The 20,720-nt window shown below is 43.9% G+C and overlaps 1 protein-coding gene across 2 annotated transcripts in view; it reads right to left on the reverse strand.

Annotated features, from left to right (window-relative positions):
• The window catches only part of ABLIM1 (actin binding LIM protein 1), a 299,516-nt gene that overhangs the window by 211,098 nt on the left and 67,698 nt on the right, over positions 1–20,720 (reverse strand). The window contains exon 1 of one of the 2 annotated variants that reach the window (XM_059398658.1): positions 10,447–10,600. The exons of the other annotated variant lie outside the window; for it this stretch is intronic. Within the exon in view, the coding sequence (XP_059254641.1) occupies positions 10,447–10,504 (58 nt within the window). The 5' untranslated portion in view covers positions 10,505–10,600. Of the gene's footprint in view, positions 1–10,446; positions 10,601–20,720 lie in introns of those variants that run through there. 2 annotated transcript variants of the gene reach the window in all.

A 20,720-nucleotide genomic window follows, 5' to 3' on the forward strand; every position in this document is an offset into this window, starting at 1 on the left:
GGGGGGGGGGGGGGGGGGGGGGGGGGGGGGGGGGGGGGGAGGCAGCCTCGAAATAGAGAACCGAGCAAATGGTAATGCCTAAGGATCCAAAAGGATAGAAAAAGAGCTTTTTAAGAATACGAATTACAAATGGTTTAAAAGATTATCATGTTAGAGTCCTAGAAAAAAGCAATTAGATACTTGAAGTTCCACAGAATCCATAGAGTAGATAGAAACAAAGACCAGGCTGAAAAAACATCACACTAGGTTAACTGACCACCTACTAATCTTGATTTCAACCAAACCCTTCCCTCCACACCGCCCGTCCCTCCTCCTTGGGTTTACTGCCCTGCAAAGCCCTCTGTAACTCTCCCCTATGAATTCACCCATCTCTGAGTGGCCAATTCACCCATCTCTGAGTGGCGAATTCACCCCTAGAATTGCAAACTTGGTTTATAACTGAGGGTCGAGATATGTCACGTATTTTCTTACCTATAGTTTCTTCAATTTGATTTTGATATTTCCATTTCTGATATACGTCATTAGAGAAAATTTGAGAAACACTGAAAACCATAAAGAAATGAAGGTAACATAATCCCACCATTCAGAAACCACTATTAATACATCAGTATTAATATTAATTTTTGTCTTTCAGTTTTCTCCCATAAAATATTTCATGTGGTTCAAATCGCATTATATGTGCAATTTACAACTTTTGCTTATCAGAATTTCTCCCATGTCATTCAAATATATTTTTAAGGTAATTTCTAAAGTTAATTTTTTTATTGAAATACATCTTATGGTAAAGTTCAAAAAAACCTCTTGTACAGAGCTCAGTGAAATTTTACCTGTGTACAACCATGTAACTACCTCTCAGATCAAGATCTAGAACATTCTCAACACCCTAGTAGGTTCCTCTGTATTTAGTCAATACTGCAAATCCCTTCCTCCAGGCAACCACGATTCTGACTTATCATAGGAGATGCTTTGCTTGTTTTTTTACCTTGAGATAAATCTGTGGCTTCTTTGCTTGGCATAATGCCTGTTCAATTCATTCACATTGTGTGTATTGGTAGTTCTTCCCACCCTAAGTAATGTTCCCTTTGAACACTACACCACAACCACAACTAAATGATCCATTCTCCTGTTTTGGGACATTTGGGTTTTTCCAGTTTGGGTCTATTATGAATAAAACTGCTATGACTATTACTGTATGTGTCCATTCGTGGATACATACTCATTTCTCTTGAGTATACACCTTGTGTAGAATAGGCATATGTCAGCTTTGGAAGGCACTGGACGGCGCTCTCCAAAATGATTGGTTCAGTTCCTCACCTAGACTTAGTGCTAAGGGTCCTTCTAATTTTAGCCATTCTGATGAATAATGGCATCTCACTGGGGTTTTAACTTGCATTTTGATGTCTCATGATGGTGAGACATATTGGCCATTTTGGATATCCTCTTTGGGAAGTATGTCTTTATAAAGTATGGATCATCTGCTTTCCTATGAAAAGGATGTAGGATGTATACACACACATACAAACGGTGTAGCACGTAGGATCTATACAGACTGCCCCACACTGGTACCCCCCAGGCTGAAACCCACACCGTAATAAAATAATCCTGTGCAACAGTCACTAAGGTGCACATTTATTGACATGCATCCACTCTGTAAGGCTCACAATGACTTTATGCATCAGGGAGATATTATCACTTCCCAGGGCTGCCTTAACAAAGTAGCATAAACTGATTCACTTAAATGACAGAAATGTATTGTCTCCCAGTTCTGGAGGCTAAAAGTCAGAGCTCAAGGTGTCAGCTGCGTTGGTTCCTTTGGACAGCTGAGAGGGAGATCTGTACTCCACATTGCTACTGGCTCCTGGTGGCCTCAGGTGTTCTTGGCTTGTAGATGGCTGTCTTCTCCCTGAGTTTTCACATCATTTTACCTGTGCGTCCAAATTTCCCATTTTAAAAAGGACATCAGTCATCCTGAATCAGGACCCACCCTAATGAACTCATCTTATCTTGATCATCTGCAAAGACCCTAGAGCCAAATAGGGTCACATTCACTGGCGGGGGGGGGGGGGGGGGGGGGGGTGGGGGGGGGGGGGGGTGGGGGTGTTAGGACTCAACATGTTTTGTAAAGGACAATTCAACACAAAACACTGGGAAAGTAACTGACATAGAGGAAAGAGAACTTCCCAAGAAAAGAAGGAAAACATGTATACAAATGTATCTTACGAAGGATGTAAGATAATAATCAGTAACAGTGAGAGTGCCCTTAAAACAGGATTATGTTACCTGGGAAAATGGTGTTTTTCTAAGAAACCCAGGGGATTTCAAATGATTGTGTTCTCAAAACCTCCCCAGGATTTCTTTTAATTTTTTGCCAACCTTGGGTGTAATGACTCTGAAGAAAATTCTAAATCCTTTTAAGGTGCAGTTTGATTTTAATCAGAGGTATGTAAAATCAGGAGGGAGTTTATTTACTTTGGGAAAAGTCCCTCTTAATTTCTGAAGAAGGCTGGTTCCCTCCCACCCTGGGATTCCCAGGGGCACGTTGACATGCTGTGGTCCACATGTCCATAGCTGACGCCAGCCTGTGGGTGCTACGAAGGGAGGGGTCAGCTTTTTCAACTGAGGCAACTCCAGGTCCTAGGACAATAACTGGTATCAATCAGGATCTCAAAAAAAAAAAAAAAAAAAATTGTGAAATGAGTGAAATGGACAATATATTCCAGTACCCACCTTCCATGTATATTTTGACATCTTCCACAAGGAGAGAAAAACCAAGAAACAAACATTAAGAAAGATATGAAGCTTTAGGAAACATTTAAGAGAACTGAGACTCTTACCCAAGGGGCATTCCTTTTTCCCACCTTTCTAAAAGCAATACTCCAGACTTCTGTATCTGAGTTTGTTTGTTTTTTAAAGATTTTATTTATTTATTTGTCAGAGAGAGAGAGAGGCACAGTGAGAGAGGGAACACAAGCAAGGGAAGGGGGAGAGGGAGAAGCAGGCTTCCCGCTAAGCAAGCAGCCCAAGATGGGGCTCGATCCCAGGACGCCAGGATCATGACCTGAGCTGAAGGCAGATGCTTAACGACTGAGCCATCCAGGCGCCCCCGTATCTGAGTTTAATGAGCAGAAACCTACCCACGTAACAGGCTACTGACAGGCTGAATGTAAATGAATAAACAGGTATTGAAGATTTTGAGAAAGAAAGACCCTTCATTTCCCAACAGCATTCTGAGCTTTTTTTCTATCTTCAAATATAGGGGTAGAAAAAAACCACAAAAACAAAAAAAAAAACCTCATGAAGATTGCTAAGTAATTCTAAGTGAAATACAACTGAGACGGACAAACGTCCACTTGAATCCTGTATATTCTTAGAAGTTAAAATAAATCATCCCCATTAACCCCTTAGCTCCCTTATACAAATCTAGGTCACGTCGGTCAAGTAAAATCTTTAAAGTGGCATAAAATCAAATCATTTTAATTAGGTGTTTCTTGTGCTGTATTTCTAAACCCTCTTTCCCCCTCTTTCTCCAGCTAAACAAAAGCATCAACATTCTCGGTAAGCGTGTTTTCAAACAGGCTTTTAGAGGCAGAAATGATTTATAACGAGTAATAACGTGGACGAAGGTGGCGTTTTCACTCTGCTCGAGCCACATTAGCCTGTGGGAAGATCTGTCTATTGAATGACCATACGGGTTTTACTGACTTCTCTAAAAGATATCTTGGTAAGCGACATTAATCTTTACTGCCTTCAAGATAGTTGTTCCTTTTTCAAAAAGCTTTCCTTAGCTGACTCTTTCTTATTTCCTTCACTATTCTAGCTCAGTAGACGATCCAAAAATGCCTGCCGTCTGCCTTTGCAAAGTTTTATTGGAACTCAGTGATATCCATTCATTTCTGTATTACCCACGGCTGCTCCTGTGTTACCATCACAGTTGGGAGTTGCAGGAAGGACTGTTTGGCTGACAAAGGCTAAAAACAGTTACTATCTTGTCGTTGACAAAGAGTTTGCTTTAGGCTAGTCACCCAAAGTGTTCAAACTTCTCTTTCTTAGATTTTTTTGCTCTACATACATCAGTGTTCATTGGCTTCATCTGTAGATCACTTCCTCAAGTACGGCTAGCAAGGTCCCTGTGGGTTAAACTAGTCTTTCTCTTCTTAAAAATAAAAAACAAAAGTTCCGCCAGATTAACGAGGCATAGACTTTTATTTTGGTGTCAACAAGGGATCACTCTCACCAATGCCCTTGCTACGGCCACAGGACCCTGTAGGCATCAGTGACCCTAATTTATCCCTCCTTGGAGCCAAGTCCTTTGCCATGTCACTTTCCAATGTCCGCTCACTTTGAGACTGGGCTTGACCACATGACTTGCTCCGGCCAGAAGAGTAAAGAAGACATGTCAGTGTGTCATTTCTGAACTTAGGCCCCAAGAGACCAGGCATGTTTGTGCTAGCTCTCTTGTCCTTCTCTTTCACTGTGATGAGGACATGCTTGACAAACCTGCTGGTGCCAAGAGGAGGGTGAGTGATGCATGGAGCAGAGCTACCTCCAAACACAGGAGTAAGTCCGCCGAACTGCCCGCTAATGGCAAAGAAAGCCACTGACCCTCGGTATGCAGATCCATGAAACATAATAAAAGATCATTGTTTTACATTTCTGAATTGGGATGGGTATAAAACAGCAATAGGCAATGGATAGAACTTATTTGCCTGAAAATACTGACTGCTAATTCTTGTATTTCCCTGGAATTTTAAAGGCAAAAATGAGAAAGTTGAAATTTTTTTAAATGACCTGGTTCTTACATGACCATACTGCTAAAGTATAGGGGAAGTATAAAGTATAGGAGACATATAGGGGACATATAGGGGACATATAGGGACATATATAGGGGACGTATAGGGGACATAAATGTCCCTCGACAGCCAAAGAACAAAGGATAAATAACTAATCAATAAAATTTAGTAAGCATCTACCATGGACTCAATCACAGAGATTTCTGAGAGATATAAAAATTATAGTTTCTAATATCAAAGAACTTCTACTTCTGCTGTAGGAAAGGAAACAAAAGGAGGCGGATAATTAGAGTATAAGGCAGTAACTGAGTTCCAAAACTTCAAGGTTCTGGTTAAACATAGTGCTTTGATCATGTGTTTATCTCTGCATCTTGAAAAAACCCCAAAACGACAAGAGAGGAACACCGGCAGACGAGGTGTGGACACCGTTTTGGAAGCTGGAAAGTGAATGAATGATATCTGCAAAGAGCAGGGAGGCTGTAAGTTAAGCTGGAGGGAGAGATGCCTACTGGGGCACACCAGGAAGGGGCTGGTATTGGGGGTACCTGGTACCACTGAAGGCAGGGATGAAGGATAAGACTGAACAGCCCTGACAGTCTTTATGGGAAGGAGTTACACCTCCATTCCCCCTCCTCATCTCTCTGCCCAGAGACTAATCCTCACGGATGCCTGCTGAAAATGACATGAGGTTCTGTGCCAAGCTGGAAGGTCCCTTTTGGCGTAGGTGGAAATGGGATAAGAGAGAGGAGGCAACAACCTCTTTCAACTTTTTTTTAAGCTATTTATTCTGGTACTTAATTCCATTTCCCTAAATAAGATGTTTCCATGGTCATCTCTTGGTATTTTTTTTTTTCATGGTAGACATTATCTATTGATTTACTACAAAGGAAGTTTAGGATTTAATTAACTCTTCTATACTCTTGACAATAGATAATATCTAAAACATAAAGGTTAGAAGGGGCTCCCCAAACTTTCAAAAACCATGCTGGGTCATGTGTCCAAAGACACTATGAAATAGATAAAGAGCTGCACTGAGCAACAGGGAGGGATGGGTTATCGAAGGGAGTCGGGCCAGGAAAACTCTAGAATCCCTGGCTTTCATTCCTTTGTCTCTCGCTCATGAGAGAAGACACTATTTCATTTGGAAGACTAGAAACATGAATTATTTTGTTGAAAATAAAATGAAAAAATAAAACTGATAATAGTAGTTACCCCCTAGGTTTGAATGGTGGTCAAGGAAACGCTTGCCTTTCATATATTATTTGAAATTTTATAGCAAAAGCTTATTCTTATATGATTTATACAATTTAAAATAAAATACACACAGAAAATGAAAAAAAAAAAAAAACCAAAAAACCCAAACTGAATCAAGGTCTTGGATTCCAAGACACTTCAACAAAATAATTTGGAAGCATCTACATTTCTCAGGTAGAACCATAACCAGTAATTATGTAAGTCATTATATTAAGTAAGGTATTGTGTCATGGGTTTTATAAACGTAAACATATTCATTTAATACTCATGATCTTACAAAGAAGGTAGTACCTATGAACTCCATTTTATAGATGTGGAAATAGGCTTGGAGAACTTCACAGCTAGAAGATACCAAAGCCAGGCTAGGAATCAAATCCCTCTGCCTCTAGAGCTCAAGAGCTTGACACCATGTCCAGACGGAACCCACTTTCCTCCTGCAAGTCTGAAATTATTGGTTTACATTAGAAAAACTACCTTTGAAATTCACCAGAGAATACCATTTTAGCAAGGGGAATGTAAATCCCCAATCCCTTGTGGCTTTGGAAGTGAGAAGGGGCAGAGATGGTTCTGAAGAACAAGAGACAAACTTCCTCCACGCTGGAACCACGGTGAGACATGATCTGTGGTCAGGTTGTGCCCCTTGAAACCACCGGGCTCATCTCTATCCCAGGAGCCCCTGGGCCTTCCCTAGCCAGCATCGTAATCTCCTGAGGTGACTATCTCCCCTAACATCTTATATTCCTATACTTGCATGCTTCACCCTGCTCAGGAGGTTATTAATTTGTCACGTAGGTGACTTGCTCAGCTCATCTTTGGCACATAATGCCAGTGATCCTTCCAAGATTATGAATTCTAAATGAAAAAGATTTTACCCGATAGTACCTAGCACGGTGCCTGCCACCTGCTGAAAGATGCTTCGTAAATTAATGGTAACAAACAGAACGTTAACGAGCTGCTTTAATGCCAAGTCCAGCCTGGGCTCTATGACACATCAGCAGACCCTCCCTGAGGAAGCTACCAATTAGAGAGACAGACTATTAGAGTGAGAGTTCTTTTAAAGTTAAAAAAAATAATAACAATAAAGACATGGGTGAGGCCACGAGCCTCAGAAGAAAAATGGCTGATTAAATTCACGCATCTGTACCTGCATTTGAGGGTTCATGTAGGCAACGACATCTTGTATAGGAAAAATCGGGAAAACAGACCACTTAAGTCATTTAAAAAGAGTCAAGAGATGCGCTTTCCACCAAATCATACCACTCCCCCAATGTGGTGCCTTTTTTCTAAGGGCACTCTGCATTCCAGTTCACCTTCTAGCTCTCTGTTCCTTCAAGTCACCTGTCGGCGTGAGGTATGAGTCCCAGGAAAAGTATTGTAAAGAAGAGTAATACCAGCTCAGGAAGTTTCTATTCCATTAAGATCTTCAAGATATGTGGTCTTTGGGGGATGGTCAAGGTACCTCGGTGCAGTCAGGCAAGGGAGCCTGTAAGCATCAACAGCAGGGGGAGGGGCAGAGACAGGGACCAGGAGGGGAGATGGGGACAAGCCCTCTCAAAGCTCATTCTATTGTTGACTGTTCTATGACAACCCGATAGCCGGTGCTCCTGAGGCCGGCTCCCACTGCTTGGGCATATCCCCGGCAATGTCATGCTCTAATTGACCCACTGGTCCCTGACCTTGGCAGAGCTCATTTGCAGTGGCAGCTGTGACTGCCTCTTAAAGCAGAAAAACCTGTCCAGCATTCCATTCTCTCAGATGAAATCTAAAAGGAGTGCTCGCCAGCATGTTTCACCCCCCCCCTTTTTGGAAGGGAATGGGGTTTAGAGATAAGTTTTGCAAAATCCCAGTCCCGGTATTCTGAATTGATATCCTGATGGTCACCCCAACCTTTAAAGATTTTATTTCTAAGTGGTCTCCACACCCAACGTGGGGCTGGAACCCACAACCTGAGAATCGCACGCTCCACCCGCTGAGCCAGCCAGGCACCCCAACAGTTAGATGTTCATATAAAGGAGTAGGTTGGGTGCCTTGTATGCCTAAACTACTATTAATTGTATGCAAACACCAGCTCTAAGCGTATCATTTAGAGCAGAAGGTAGTAAATCAACAGTCATCTAAGTAGCCAATGCTTTCAAGGTGTGCCAGGAGAGAAAGGACAGAATGATGTACTCATTAAAGAGTGACGGATGAGCAAGGATAGCTTTGTTAAAGCTTTAAAGTATCGGGAACCCAGCTGCAGGAAAAAGAGACAAAATTTAAGAGTGGTCAAACTTGTTTGTTATAGATCCATTCAGAATATCCTTCCATTTAAAAAGTAGGTAAGTGAAATGTATTGTCAATTTTCCCAATGGAGGATACTTTTAAAACAATGCAGGGTAGTGAAAGTCCTTATGTTCCAAACATAAGGTGTGCCTGTTTCTGAGTCTCAGAATAATCTGTCAGCCTTCCCATTTAATTATGACCGAGATTCAAGTCAACTGTTGAGTGTTCTAGAGATACACGTTCTGTAAATTCCAGCTGGCAACGAGTGGAAAGACTCCAAATCCCTTAAAAATATGCCATGGAGTAGAAAGAAAGAGTAGTCAAAAAATGGAGAAAAGAAATGAAATTCTTTTGAAAGATTATTTCTTTTTTTCCAGTTTGACCTCAAAAAAATATAATCAGATATATGGCTTACTCAGTTTACTTATAATCTCTCTGTCATGGAAGATTTTCTAAAACCTGCCCTACCTTTCCTGGAAACCAAAACCAAAATCCACTCTTTTTACAGTGCCAGGAAAAGAGAGGGCTCCAAGTTTATTCAAATAGAGACATGCAGACATCTTGAGATATTCTAATTTTATCCCTTTCACTTAGGAAAAGCCATCGAATCAGAGTTTCCAACTTCAAATACTAGTAATACATTAATATTAATTAAGGTGCACCTTATAATTAAAATTCAGATTTCTATCTTCGAGGAGAGCCCAGACATTATTTGAGCATCTGGAGGCCTTTTATAACATCAGGTGATGTTACACTTCAGAAAGAATAAGGGGGAACTGGTTTTGACAGAGTTGGCTGACTGCCCCCATGGGGCCCCTGTCCGCTTTACATTTTATTTTTCTGATGTTTGTCAACTTTTGTCTTCCCAGTGGATGTCTAAGGGAGATCAATAAAGAATACGGAACATTGGCGGAATTTTAAAACAGCCTTGTCTTTCAAAATAACATTCATTTGCAGGAGAAAGTTTCCCAGCACAAGAAGTCACCATGAATTATTCATCAGTCACAGAGGGTGCCAACCTGCAGGTCCCCTGTACCTCTCAACAAGTGTGGACATGTGAGGGGCAGGAGAGCCAGGTCCCCCGGTCCTACGTGTCCTGGGTAGGAAGGCAACTGTCAGCTCACTGGACATCCTGGTAAGCAGAGAAGGGCAGAGGGCTCGGAAGTGAAGGTGGGATCTGCCTTACATGGAACTGCCCGCTAGCCTATTCTGAAGCCAAAATAAGTTACAATCTCTTATCTTAAAGGCCCAGTATCAAAAGAGGCCACATGAATCGACAGTCTGCTGGCTTCAGGGAAACAGGCCACCTGTGAAGTTGGGGTGGTGTCTGCCAGTCCCTGGGGATGCTGAGCAGGATAAGCTGGGTCCCTCCTGAAGCCAGTCTTTCCAGGGGACAAACTCCCACAAAGCACAACTATGGGGGAAGCATTCTAGAGATGGGATCCAAACTCAAAGCACCTGCGTGCCCCCATGTCGGGGCACAAATAAACGACATCCTCAGGAGGAAAGAATTCATCTCAGAGCTGTTAACATGGAAGTATTGTAATGGAAATGGGGCCTAAAAAACGGGGGGTGGGGTGGGGAACAGGAGCAAAAATGGAATCACAGGCTTCGCTCACAGTCACTGAAGACTCTTTTTAAAGTGCTCCAACAGACCAATCTAAATTTAATTTAATTTATTTCTTTTAAAGATTTTGTTGATTTGAGAGAGAAAGGGAGGGAGGGAGAACGAGCATGGGGGAGGGGCAGAGAGAGAAGCAGACCCCCTGCTGAGCAGGGAGCCCCACATGGGCCTCCATCCCAGGACCCTGGGATCATGACCTGAGCCAAAGGCAGAACCTTACCCGACTGAGCCACCCAGGCATCCCTAATTTAATTTGATTTAGCTGGATTCCCACTACAAAATAGTCATGTCAATTTTAAAACCTCATTATATTAATAATATCTTTAAACACATTGCCAAAGATGATACATATTTAACAACAAAAAAAGTTATGCACATAGAGTGTTAATATATTGTAAATAAGCCTAAAACTATTTGAGCCAACGGAAACGCCTCTGAACTCTCCCCATCTTTAAAGACATGGTCTGGCCCAGGCAGCATGTATGCCAAGTTTACAAAATGAACAGTCAAACAAACCTTGGTTGTCTTCAACCACGTGATGAGGCTCCATGAACTCAGTCTGTTCCCAGGTCATTCACTAAACACACAGATCTCAGAGCTTAAGATGTCAGCTTTTCTTCACAAGGTGGCCGGGCACACACGGAAGGACTGCATCTACTCAGAGGGAAGGCTTGGTCCCTGGCTTTCCTCCCAGGAGTTCGTGGACTGAGCCGGACTCCAGAAAGGGGTGTGCCACCCAGAGGGTGTGCCCCAGCCAGCTCAGGAAGAACGAGAAGTTTCCTGCATGATTCTTGCTCCCTCCTCGTGCACAGAGTCCTCACCCTCTTCTCCTCCCCACTCTGGCTCCCACCAATTCTGAAGACCACTCAAGAACACACCAGTTCCCTGACATCGCACCTGCAGAAAATCATCCCTTCCGCCATTAAAACGCGCCCGGAATGACCCTCGGGTTTTCCTCCACTTTGCACAGTCCAGAATCCAGATTTTGGTCAATGTCATTTCACAATAACTCAGACACATGAGACAAAAAAAAAAAAAAGAGAGAAAGAGAGAGAGAGAGATTGATCTTCCCAAGCCTTCTGCCTCATTTTTATCGTTTAATGAATTATTGTCTCACCAGATGGGCACTTACTGCTTTTTTGAATACAAGGATTTAACAAAAATACTATAACTCGAGCAGGTTCCTTTTACTATCAGCCGGACTATTCCTCATGGCTTGGGATGTGGTTCCCTGACAACACACTGGTCTGAGGCAAGCCATGGACTTTGAGCCCATTTATATTAGGTACAGGCTGTCTGAAAACAATGACCTCATCCGGAAAGGCTCAGGAAAGAGACATTTTTTTTCTTTAGTCAGGAATGCCCTGATGCTGGGTTGAATTACCCGCCACCCACAGTCCAGAGTTTCTCCTAGTTATTTTTGAACACAGGGGCTTTTGCAAATTGGAAACATTACGAAGATACAGTTTAAATGGGAAAAGACACTTAGGACAACTACCCCCAGCCTCTGGTTAGGAGCTTGGAGGAAACTGACATCATTGTTTTAAGTGTGAGGGTAAATCATTTCATTCCTCTAATTAAGATAAGCACCAAAACCATTCTGAGATATTAATTTAATATCAAGCCCATAAACTACCCACTGGAAGGAAAGACTACATGATCACATTGTTTCAATATCAAGTTTGATTAATTGCACATCCCTGGCTTACTCTCTTATAGCTAGCTTTTTTGTTTTGTTTTGAAATGGCTCTGGGGACAGTCATACTCCTGGATTACCCCAACCACTCTCCTGCTAGCCCAGGCCACTGCCTGGAACTTTTTGCTTCTGATAACGTTCTCCTGACTTGGCCAAATCACCAGGCGCCAGACAAAGGATCACAACTGGACCACTCATTGATAAAATGCTTGGCATTCGCAGAGCTGTCTTATGTCAGCTGCTGCCAAAAGGCCAGTCACATTGATGGAAATCTTCTGATTACGCCTAATGCCTAACATTCTCATGGCAGTGATTTCATGCTTTACCTTAGTGGGGTTTTGTTGTTGTTGTTGTTAGTGTCTTGGGAATCTTACCAAACAGTGGAATAGGAGCCTTTCACAACTGCGGGGTTTTGTTTGTTTTTGTTTTTTATTCTCATTAGCCTCATTTCAAATGTAATGGAAGCTAGTTTTCCCTATTCCCTTGAAATCCCAAATTATGATTCCTACCGTATTTGACATGAAAAGCAGAGGAAGAAACCACGTGTAGTGCTGCTACTATTTCCTGGGGCTAACCCAGGACTCCAGCGAAAAGCAGCTTGCATGGGTTCCTTGCCCCTTCATAAGGCAGGACTGCCGAGGGTGGAAAGCAAGCCGATACTGAAACTGACTTTGGGAGCCATCAGCCAGTGCAAAGCAGCTCCTTCCCAGCCACAACCTCCCAGATTTGACACAAATACTTGGGTGATTTATTAGACTCCACGAACCAATCACTCAAAAACAGTTTAAAACATACAACCAGGGGTGCCTGGGTGGCTCAGTGGGTTAAGCCTCTGCCTTTGGCTCAGGTCATGATCCCAGGGTCCTGGAATCAAGCCCCGCATCGGGCTCTCTGCTCCGTGGAGAGCCTGCTTCCTCCTCCCCCGCCACCCACCCACCTCTCTGCCTGCTTGTGATCTGTCTGTCAAATACATAAATAAAATCTTAAAAAAAAAAAAAACGTTCAAACATTTTCTAATTACATGGCAATGGTACTTCTAGAAGGTCATTTAAAAATCAGAGATATTGGGGCGCCTGGGTGGCTCAGTCAACTAAGTGTCTAACTCTTGTTCTCAGCTCAGGTCATGATCTCAGGGTCATGAGATGGAGCCCCAAGTCGGTTCTGTGCAGGGTCTGGAGCCTGCCTGAGATTTTCTCTCTCCCTCTCCATCTGTCCCTCCCACCCCCAACTCGCACGCCTGCTCTCTTAAAAAAAAAAAAGAAAAAGAAAAAGGAAAATCAGAGATACTGTTGTACATTCCTCGCTGTACGTAACTCAATCATCTAGGAACCTCAGTGCAAGCCTCTCCCTCAGAACCCCTCGGAACTCTTCCCAGGAAAGCAACTGTCAGTCAGCAAAGTAAATGAATAAAAATGCTTTAATTTGCATAGTCACCTAGATTTGAGAAATACTTGATTGAGCATTGTTAGGTTTCTTAACCGTGGATTTCTCAGCGACATGAATATGTACGTGTGCCTTTTAACTCTGTAAGAGAAGAATAAGATAAGCATTTCCCAAATTTATTTGGTCAGAGAACCCTAACCCCAGCACAAATAACTCCACACAAAACCCTGCTCAAGGGAAGGAGAGCACTGGACAGGATTTTTGAGATAATTCCGTTCAGAGCGTCAGAGATGACACAACTTAAAGCCAGAGGACTTTGGGGACCGGCCCGAGGCGGCACAGAATGCAGCAGCAGGTCGACTCTGCCCGGCAACGCTCGGCTCTGCTGTCTGGGGGCTTCGACGGGCCACGGCGCCCGGCTCTGTCTGCAGGGAAGGTATGGTCCCCAGAGATGCTGCATGTTCTTAGGCAAACAGCACATCTTAAAAGAGATTGTGTGAAAAGACCTGGCCTAGGAGATGAAGCCTACCCGAATGGGATTTATGGCAGAGCTGAGAGACAGGAAGAGCCGCTATCAGTAAGGAAACACGCACGGGCCCCAGCCTCATCTTTCAAAGTCAGCGAGGAGAAAGAAACCTAAAGCAAATTGAATTCCATTAAAAAAAAAAAAAAGATTCCTCTGGGAAAGATGAAAATGACATTTCTTGAAAGGTCACATTCACGGGGCGCCTGGGTGGCTCAGTCGTTAAACGTCTGCCTTTGGCTCGGGTCATGCTTCCGGGGTCCTAGGATCGAGCCCCGCATTGGGCTCCTTGCTCAGGAGGAAGCCTGCTTCTCCCTCTCCCACTCCCCCTGCTTGTCTTCCCTCTCTTGGTGTATCTCTCTCTGTCAAATAAATAAATAAAATCTTTAAAAAAAAAAAAAAAAGTCATATTCACTAAGGAAGAAGCCCCTTCCAGACCCTAACTAGAAAGGCACAGGAAACAGGGAAGAACTGATGTGTCATTCCCCTTGAACTTGGGTTCTGCTGATACTTTGTTAGAAGCCCAGATGGTTGGCCCCAACCCAAACTCAGCTGTGACTCCCTTGGAAGGATCAACTTTAAGAACTGAAAGAACTTGGAGTTCACCAAGCCCTTAAACACAAAGCACTCCGCAAGGCTAGAAGGGTCTTTATAGCACACAGGTATCTTTGTGCTAGCAAACCCAGTTTCTGCTTGTGATTTCCAGGTAGATTCCACGTAATTATTTTTATGACTGGAAAGAAAATGTTAAGGACTTTACTAAGAATATCAATGCCCGTTACCTATGGTCACGCCTATCAGCTTCATAAACCGCAAACAGAACGGCCTCGTCACTATTCATAGCTCCCCTGTACTGAGGGCTCTCTCTCTCTCTCTCTCTGCAGGCATCAAACAAAGATTCCCTCGCTGATTTCTTATAACCTTCTGAGGCATGCACCAGATCTCCATCCTAAAGATGAGGCAGTTAAAGTGGAGAGAAGTTAAAGAAATTGCCCCAGGTCACTCCCCCTGCGAGAGATACAGCTGTGGCTCAGACCCAAGCAGCTGGAATCAGAGGCCATGCCCAGGATGCTAGAACTTCCTCAAGACATTGCAAAAGCTCAGGGAGAATCATTTTATCAGAGAAAATGCCAAAGCCATTTCCACCACACCTGAAATTATGAGTTGACGCAAAACATGAGTTTAGTGATACAAGAATTACTGCATACCCAAAGGCTGCTAATGCTTTTTTTGCAAAAAGTCTAGAACACTGAAAACTGAGGGTGGGAGGGTGGGGGCACGTTCTTATTATTGATGTCAAAAGAATCATTTTTTTTCTGAGTCATTTTCTGTTTTCATGAGATTCTCCTGAATTAATCTCATTCACAAAGAGACACAGCCATTGGCTGGCACTGGTCTCCATAAGGCGGCAGTGAGGGGAGAACCATCGTGGCACACTGCTCCCCCGCCTCGTGCCTATGGTACAGGGCAGTGTTTCCTGTTCAGGTTGGAGATGCCAACCAACACTTACTAGACCGGGGACGGGCAGAAGGACCCAAGTTCTTGACCTGGCTCTAGCTCACCAGTGATCCTAGGCAAACTGCCAAGCTATCTTCTAAACCTATAAAATGGGCCACTAATGTATGCTTTGTCTACATCAGAAGAGATGAGAGACAACAAAACTCACCGATATTTTCTGTCAGCTTTTTCTCTTCTTCTCCTTTTCTCCCCCTCCTTCCCTTTCTTTCTCCTTCTGTTTCTTTTTATTTTCCCTTTATTTATTTACTTTTGGCCAATATTTGTCAAAAAGGATTTGAGATAAAATCTCCAGCACACAGAAACCGGATTCTCGACAGCAATCTTAGAAGGTCAGTACCTAGAAGCAGGGTGTTATTAATCCCTCTTTAACAGAGGAGAAAATGAAGGCTAGAGAGAAAGTGACTTTCTCAAGGTCACCGCTTGCAGACAGAGGAGCTGGGACTCCAACTCAGTTCCAAGGGTCGTAGTCACCATGCTACAGTGAGGTGTGATACAATGACCCAGTGTAACCATCTTCAAGCCTTCTCCCTGCCGTCCTGCTGAAAGAATCCGCAATTACCAATTAACCGATATCTAGGATGTTATTCGTGCAAACCTTTTCAAACAAAGAGGGAAGAAGTAGAAACAGAATGTACTTAGTGGTTGGCATGAGAAGCCTTCAGCATCGTGCCCTGCCCCCGCCATTAACTAAGGAGTTGACAGTGGTGGACTTGTTACTTCCTGGCCCCTTACCTACTTTGTCTGCCTTGACTCTTGCTCCCACCTGCTGTCGCTGGCTACTGGGACGAAAAGGCCTCTGTACTCCCTGTGAAAACAACAGGCATTTCTCTTCGGTGACTCATTTGACACAAATAAGCTGTAGGATCGGGATGGGGGTGGGGGGATTCCAATCTTCCTGTGCTTCAGAAAGAGCAGTGAGGACCAAGTCTACAAGGAAGAAAATGACCGCAGAACGAGCAGATTCTACCTCACTTTCATTGTAAGAGGATCAAGTGTTAGGTTAAATCATCATGATTTCCTAGAGTCTGGATTTTTATGATTTCTACATCAATTTCCATTTGGCTCCGAAGGGAGAGACAACCACGGCGTCTGTAAAATATTGCACACATAGCTGCATCCCTAAAGAAAGGACAAGGGTATTTATTGACAGTGTTAGGCACAGAGGGCTGCATTTTGGATGGAATTTCTTGTTGCTGGAGGGTAGGAAAGGAAAATACACCCCTAGAAGACACGTACCTGCCCCAGCAATGTTATGACATCGTTCTGTCTCACTTATACCTTTGGCTGCGTGTACCTCCACCAAGCTGGTCCACTACCTCCTTGGAAGCAGGGTCCAAAGTTAGTGGGAAGAGAAAACATGGCATATTTCAATGAGGTTGAGGATGCTCCCTCAAACCGCTGACTCAATTCAGCTTCCCAGCTCACTCTGAGGGACTTTAACATTCTGTATGACCCTGCCTAGTTAGCAGTTAACTGACAGTAAAACATTCATACTTAGTCTCTAATGCAAGCAACCATTTACTTATGGTCACAGGCAAACTAATTATTCCGAAGACTTTCCTATTGACTTTTGAAAATCTTAGTGGTTTGTCTCTGCCCGCTTTCCACTTTCATTTGAAGATCCAAAGGGGGTTAGACTAGTTTGTCACTACATATATCACAACCTTATAAATCTAATAAAAAAATCAAAACAACAATCTTCCTACCCAGTTCCAAATTCAAGAGGGTAAGTCTAGTGTAAGGAATTTAACGATAGAACAAAAACAACAACATTAAGCCAATTAAGAATAAGTCAATTCTGAGGATGTCTTGCTAAATGTTTTTAGACTTCCTAAAAACCAGACTCTGGGGTCAAGGACAAGATCACCTTTAGCAGTCAAGTACTCTTGCAAACAGAAGACTCCAGATAGGCTGTGTTCCATTCCTGTGAGCACACAGACATGGAGTGTGTGGAATCTGGCGGAGGGAGGGTGCTTTAGATCATCTCATCTGGGTGTTCTGAAGCTCATGTACAGAATAATCAGGCTTTTCAGGGACTGGGGTGAAGGCTGGATTCTGGTTCCCACCCCAACTTCCACCAGAGTAACTATGGCTCATCTGCCTCCTCTGAGTTTCCAGATAAATCTTTATTTGAAGAAAGGGTTCCTAGCTCAAAACAAAACATACTCTTTGAAAAATTCCCAAACTGTCCAATCTTTTCATTTTACAAAGGAGGAAAAGGAAGGCCCGTGAGTTACTGACTCGTCCCAGGTCCCAGGATGAGTAGCAGCCAGCGCAGGGTCACACCAGCCGCGGGCTCTGAGCGGCGCACTCCAGTGCGTGCACTTTCCCCCAACTGCCAGTTACACAGCCCCCAACACACAGGACCCCCATCCTTGTCCTTGAATGCACTCAGGTCTGAGCACTGTGGCACAGCCCTGCACTGCAGACTTGTGGTTGTGAGGGTGGTCTTATTCTTGTCCTTGCTCTCATCTTTATCCTTCTTATTTTAGCATTTTTAGAGTACTAGAAAGTGGCAGGATGGTAGCAAGAGTCCTGCCCTCGGAAGGTAAAAATGAAACTTTCTGAAGTTTTATGTCAGTCAATAGAAAATATTTGGTTGATAAAAGTTGAATTTATACTCAACTTAGGATGAAGCAGGATGTGTCCTGCTTGCTGTGTCCTTCATTCTCCAAGTTGAAGCTGAGCGCACAGTGTGGGGTCTAGCCCCAGGTCCCCTCCGTGGTTCCAAGCCTCTGCAGTTCATCTGGGGTCACATTCCAGATAAACACCACAGTCCCTGGATCCAGGAGGGTGGGCGCTGCATCTTGTTAAACATGATGAGACCCAAGTGGGAGTAACAAAAACTGATGAATTAGAGTGAACTACTCCAGCTATTCCTGGGGTCCCTGATTTACACAGGGTTCCTTCAAATAACTCCTAAAGTGATCCCTGTTGCCATCCACGAGGTGAGCATCTGAGCAAGTTGTTTTATCCATATGTGTCTCAGTTTCCTCACCTGTAAGATGGGGTAAATATAGCACCTACTTTATGGGGTGTTGTGAGAATTTAAGGAAGCAGTTCCTGGTCATAGTAACCCTTATACAAATACTAGTCGTCACAGTTATTCTTCTTATTAAAAAAAAAAAAAAATTAAGTACTAGACAGAGAGACCGGGGTCAGGATAGTAGCAAGATGGCCAATGTGAAATGAGAAATGAGGGGTGCCTGGGTGGCTCGGTCATTTGGGTGTCTGCCTTTGGCTCAGGTCATGATCTTGGGGTCCTGGGATCAAGCCCCTCATTGGGCAGGGAGTCTGCTTCTCCCTCTGCCCTTCCCTCTGCCCCTCCTTCTAGCCCTCTCCACCATCACTTGTGATTTCTCTCTCTGAAATAAACGAAATCTTAAAAAAAAAAAAATAAAATAAGAACTGAAAACAAAATTGTTCTGAAGTTTAATGTAAGTCAATAGAAAATAACCATGGGTTGATAACAGAGGAATTTACAAATCGGGATCCTGGTCAGCCTCACCGGCAGTTCCAGGGTCTGGCTCCTCCCAGTCCACCTGGGGCGTCAGCAACGCCCTCATCTGGGAACTCGTTAGAACTGCAGGACCTCGGGACCCAGCCCTATGACTGCCTACCAAATCAGGATCTGCCTTTTAACAAGGTTTCCTGGTGATTTCCGTGCATAGAAACCCTGGAGAAAGGCTGCTTTATAGTATATACCGAGATTTCCCAATTTGTAGGTAAAAGGAATGAGACCTCACTTTTTTTTTTTTTTAAGATTTTATTTATTTTTGAGAGAGATTGAGAGCCTGCACAACCAGGAGCAGCGGGGGAGAGTGGGAGGGGGCAGAGGGAGAAGCCGACTTCCCATTGGGCAGGGAGCTTGATGTGGGGCTCCATCCCAGGACCCTGGGATCATAACCTGAGCTGAAGGCAGATGCTTAACCGACTGAGCCACCCAGGCGCCTAGAATGAGACGCCATTCTCTAGTTACATCTCCACACGTTATCCTAAATCCTATACCCCTTTTCATCAGCCCTCAGTTTACATAGTTTCACACTATGTAACAGTGTGTCTTTAGTGTGTCTTAAAGCAGTTTCACACTGCTTTAAGACACACTAACCTGTGTCTTAAAGCAGATGTTCCTCTTATGGAACAGAGCAACAGCTCAGGAGGACATCCACGGCCACAAAGTCACCTCTTATTAGTAAAGTCAATGATTTAAAAATGTCATCCTCATGCTTGTCCATCCACAACTAACATTTCTCAGGCTCTTAAAGTGTGCACGGATTAATGCAAGGTTAACACTTTCCAGACGTTCTCACTCTGTACCCATAACGCCCCTTCAAGCAGGCATGACTCTCCCCAATTTTCAGAGGAGGGAAGCAAGGCTCAGGGAGGCAACACTGCTTTTTCAAAGTCAAGCTGAACGGGGAAAAGGACCTTTCTGAAGTCCACTTTCTTATTACAAATTAAGGCCTACAACACCCAAAGTACATCTCTGTAAAATGGGGAGGAGGGATTATGTCCCTTTGAATGTGAAGAAAACTGAGGCCACAGAGTGAGAGAACGATGTAGAATCAACCGCCTGAGACTCAGGTCAGAACGTGGTCCGTCAGAGTTCAAGTTTCTCAAGTTAAAGAATTCCAGGGGCACCTGGGTGGCTCAGTCAGTTAAGTGTCTGTCTTTGGGTCAAGTCATGATTCCAGGGGCCTGGGATCGAGCCCTGCATTGGGCTCTCTGATCAGTGGGGCATCTGCCTCTCTCTCTCCCTCTGCCTGCCCCTCTCCCCACTTGTGCCCCTCTCTGTGTGTGTCAAATAAAATATTAAAAAAAAAAAAAAAAGAATTCTGGTGCCAGAATTTCCAGTGAGGGGCACCTGGGTGGCTCATTTATTTAAGCAACTGACTCTTGGTTTCAGCTCAGGTCATGAGATCAAGCCCCACATCAGGCTTTGCACTGGTGTGGAGTCTGCTTAAGATCCCCCCCCCCCACCCTCTGCCTCTCCCCACCACTCTCAAGGAGAGAAAGAAAAGAAAGAAAGAAAGAACGAACCCATGATAACGCAATGGCATTGAAGAGCTGGGGAGGAAAGGGCATATAAAATGGAAAGGACGTTTTCCATTCATGAAGCTTTGCACAACCAAACCAAGGAACTTCAAATTTTCATCTCAGCCATCAAGAGCTCACTGGGGTGTCAGATTCTTTGGCAAACCAGAACCTCCAGATTCTTCTTGCTGTGACTTGTGGCAGCTGGTCCTCATCAGCCTATCCCAGCGAACATCCCACGCAATTACTCTCGCACACCTGTGAAATTCTCCCAGGTACGGTCTCTCTGGTCTCGCTCGTGAAAGTCAGAACTCAGCAACATGCATCACAATCCCTTCCTTGACAGCACCAGCAGCCTGAAGTCAAAGATGCAGGTTTTAGGATCAGGAGTTCGGGGCTCCTTGGCCAGGCCCCAGAGAATGCCTTTTACCTTCATCCCGGAGCCCAGCAGGGAAAGAATCAGAATTTGCTGGTGTATGACTCTGTATCCGTTGGTGAGGGCTGCCACAACAGAAGACCACTGACTGGGGTGCTTAAGCAACAGAAATTCATTTTTTCCCAATTCTGGAGGCCAGAAGTCCAAGATCAAGGCGTCGGCTGGCAGGTTTGGCTCCTGAGGGCTCTCTCCTTGGCTTA

This window comes from Mustela nigripes, chromosome 4 (assembly GCF_022355385.1).
Source record: "Mustela nigripes isolate SB6536 chromosome 4, MUSNIG.SB6536, whole genome shotgun sequence".
In the NCBI taxonomy this organism is placed as follows: domain Eukaryota; kingdom Metazoa; phylum Chordata; class Mammalia; order Carnivora; family Mustelidae; genus Mustela; species Mustela nigripes.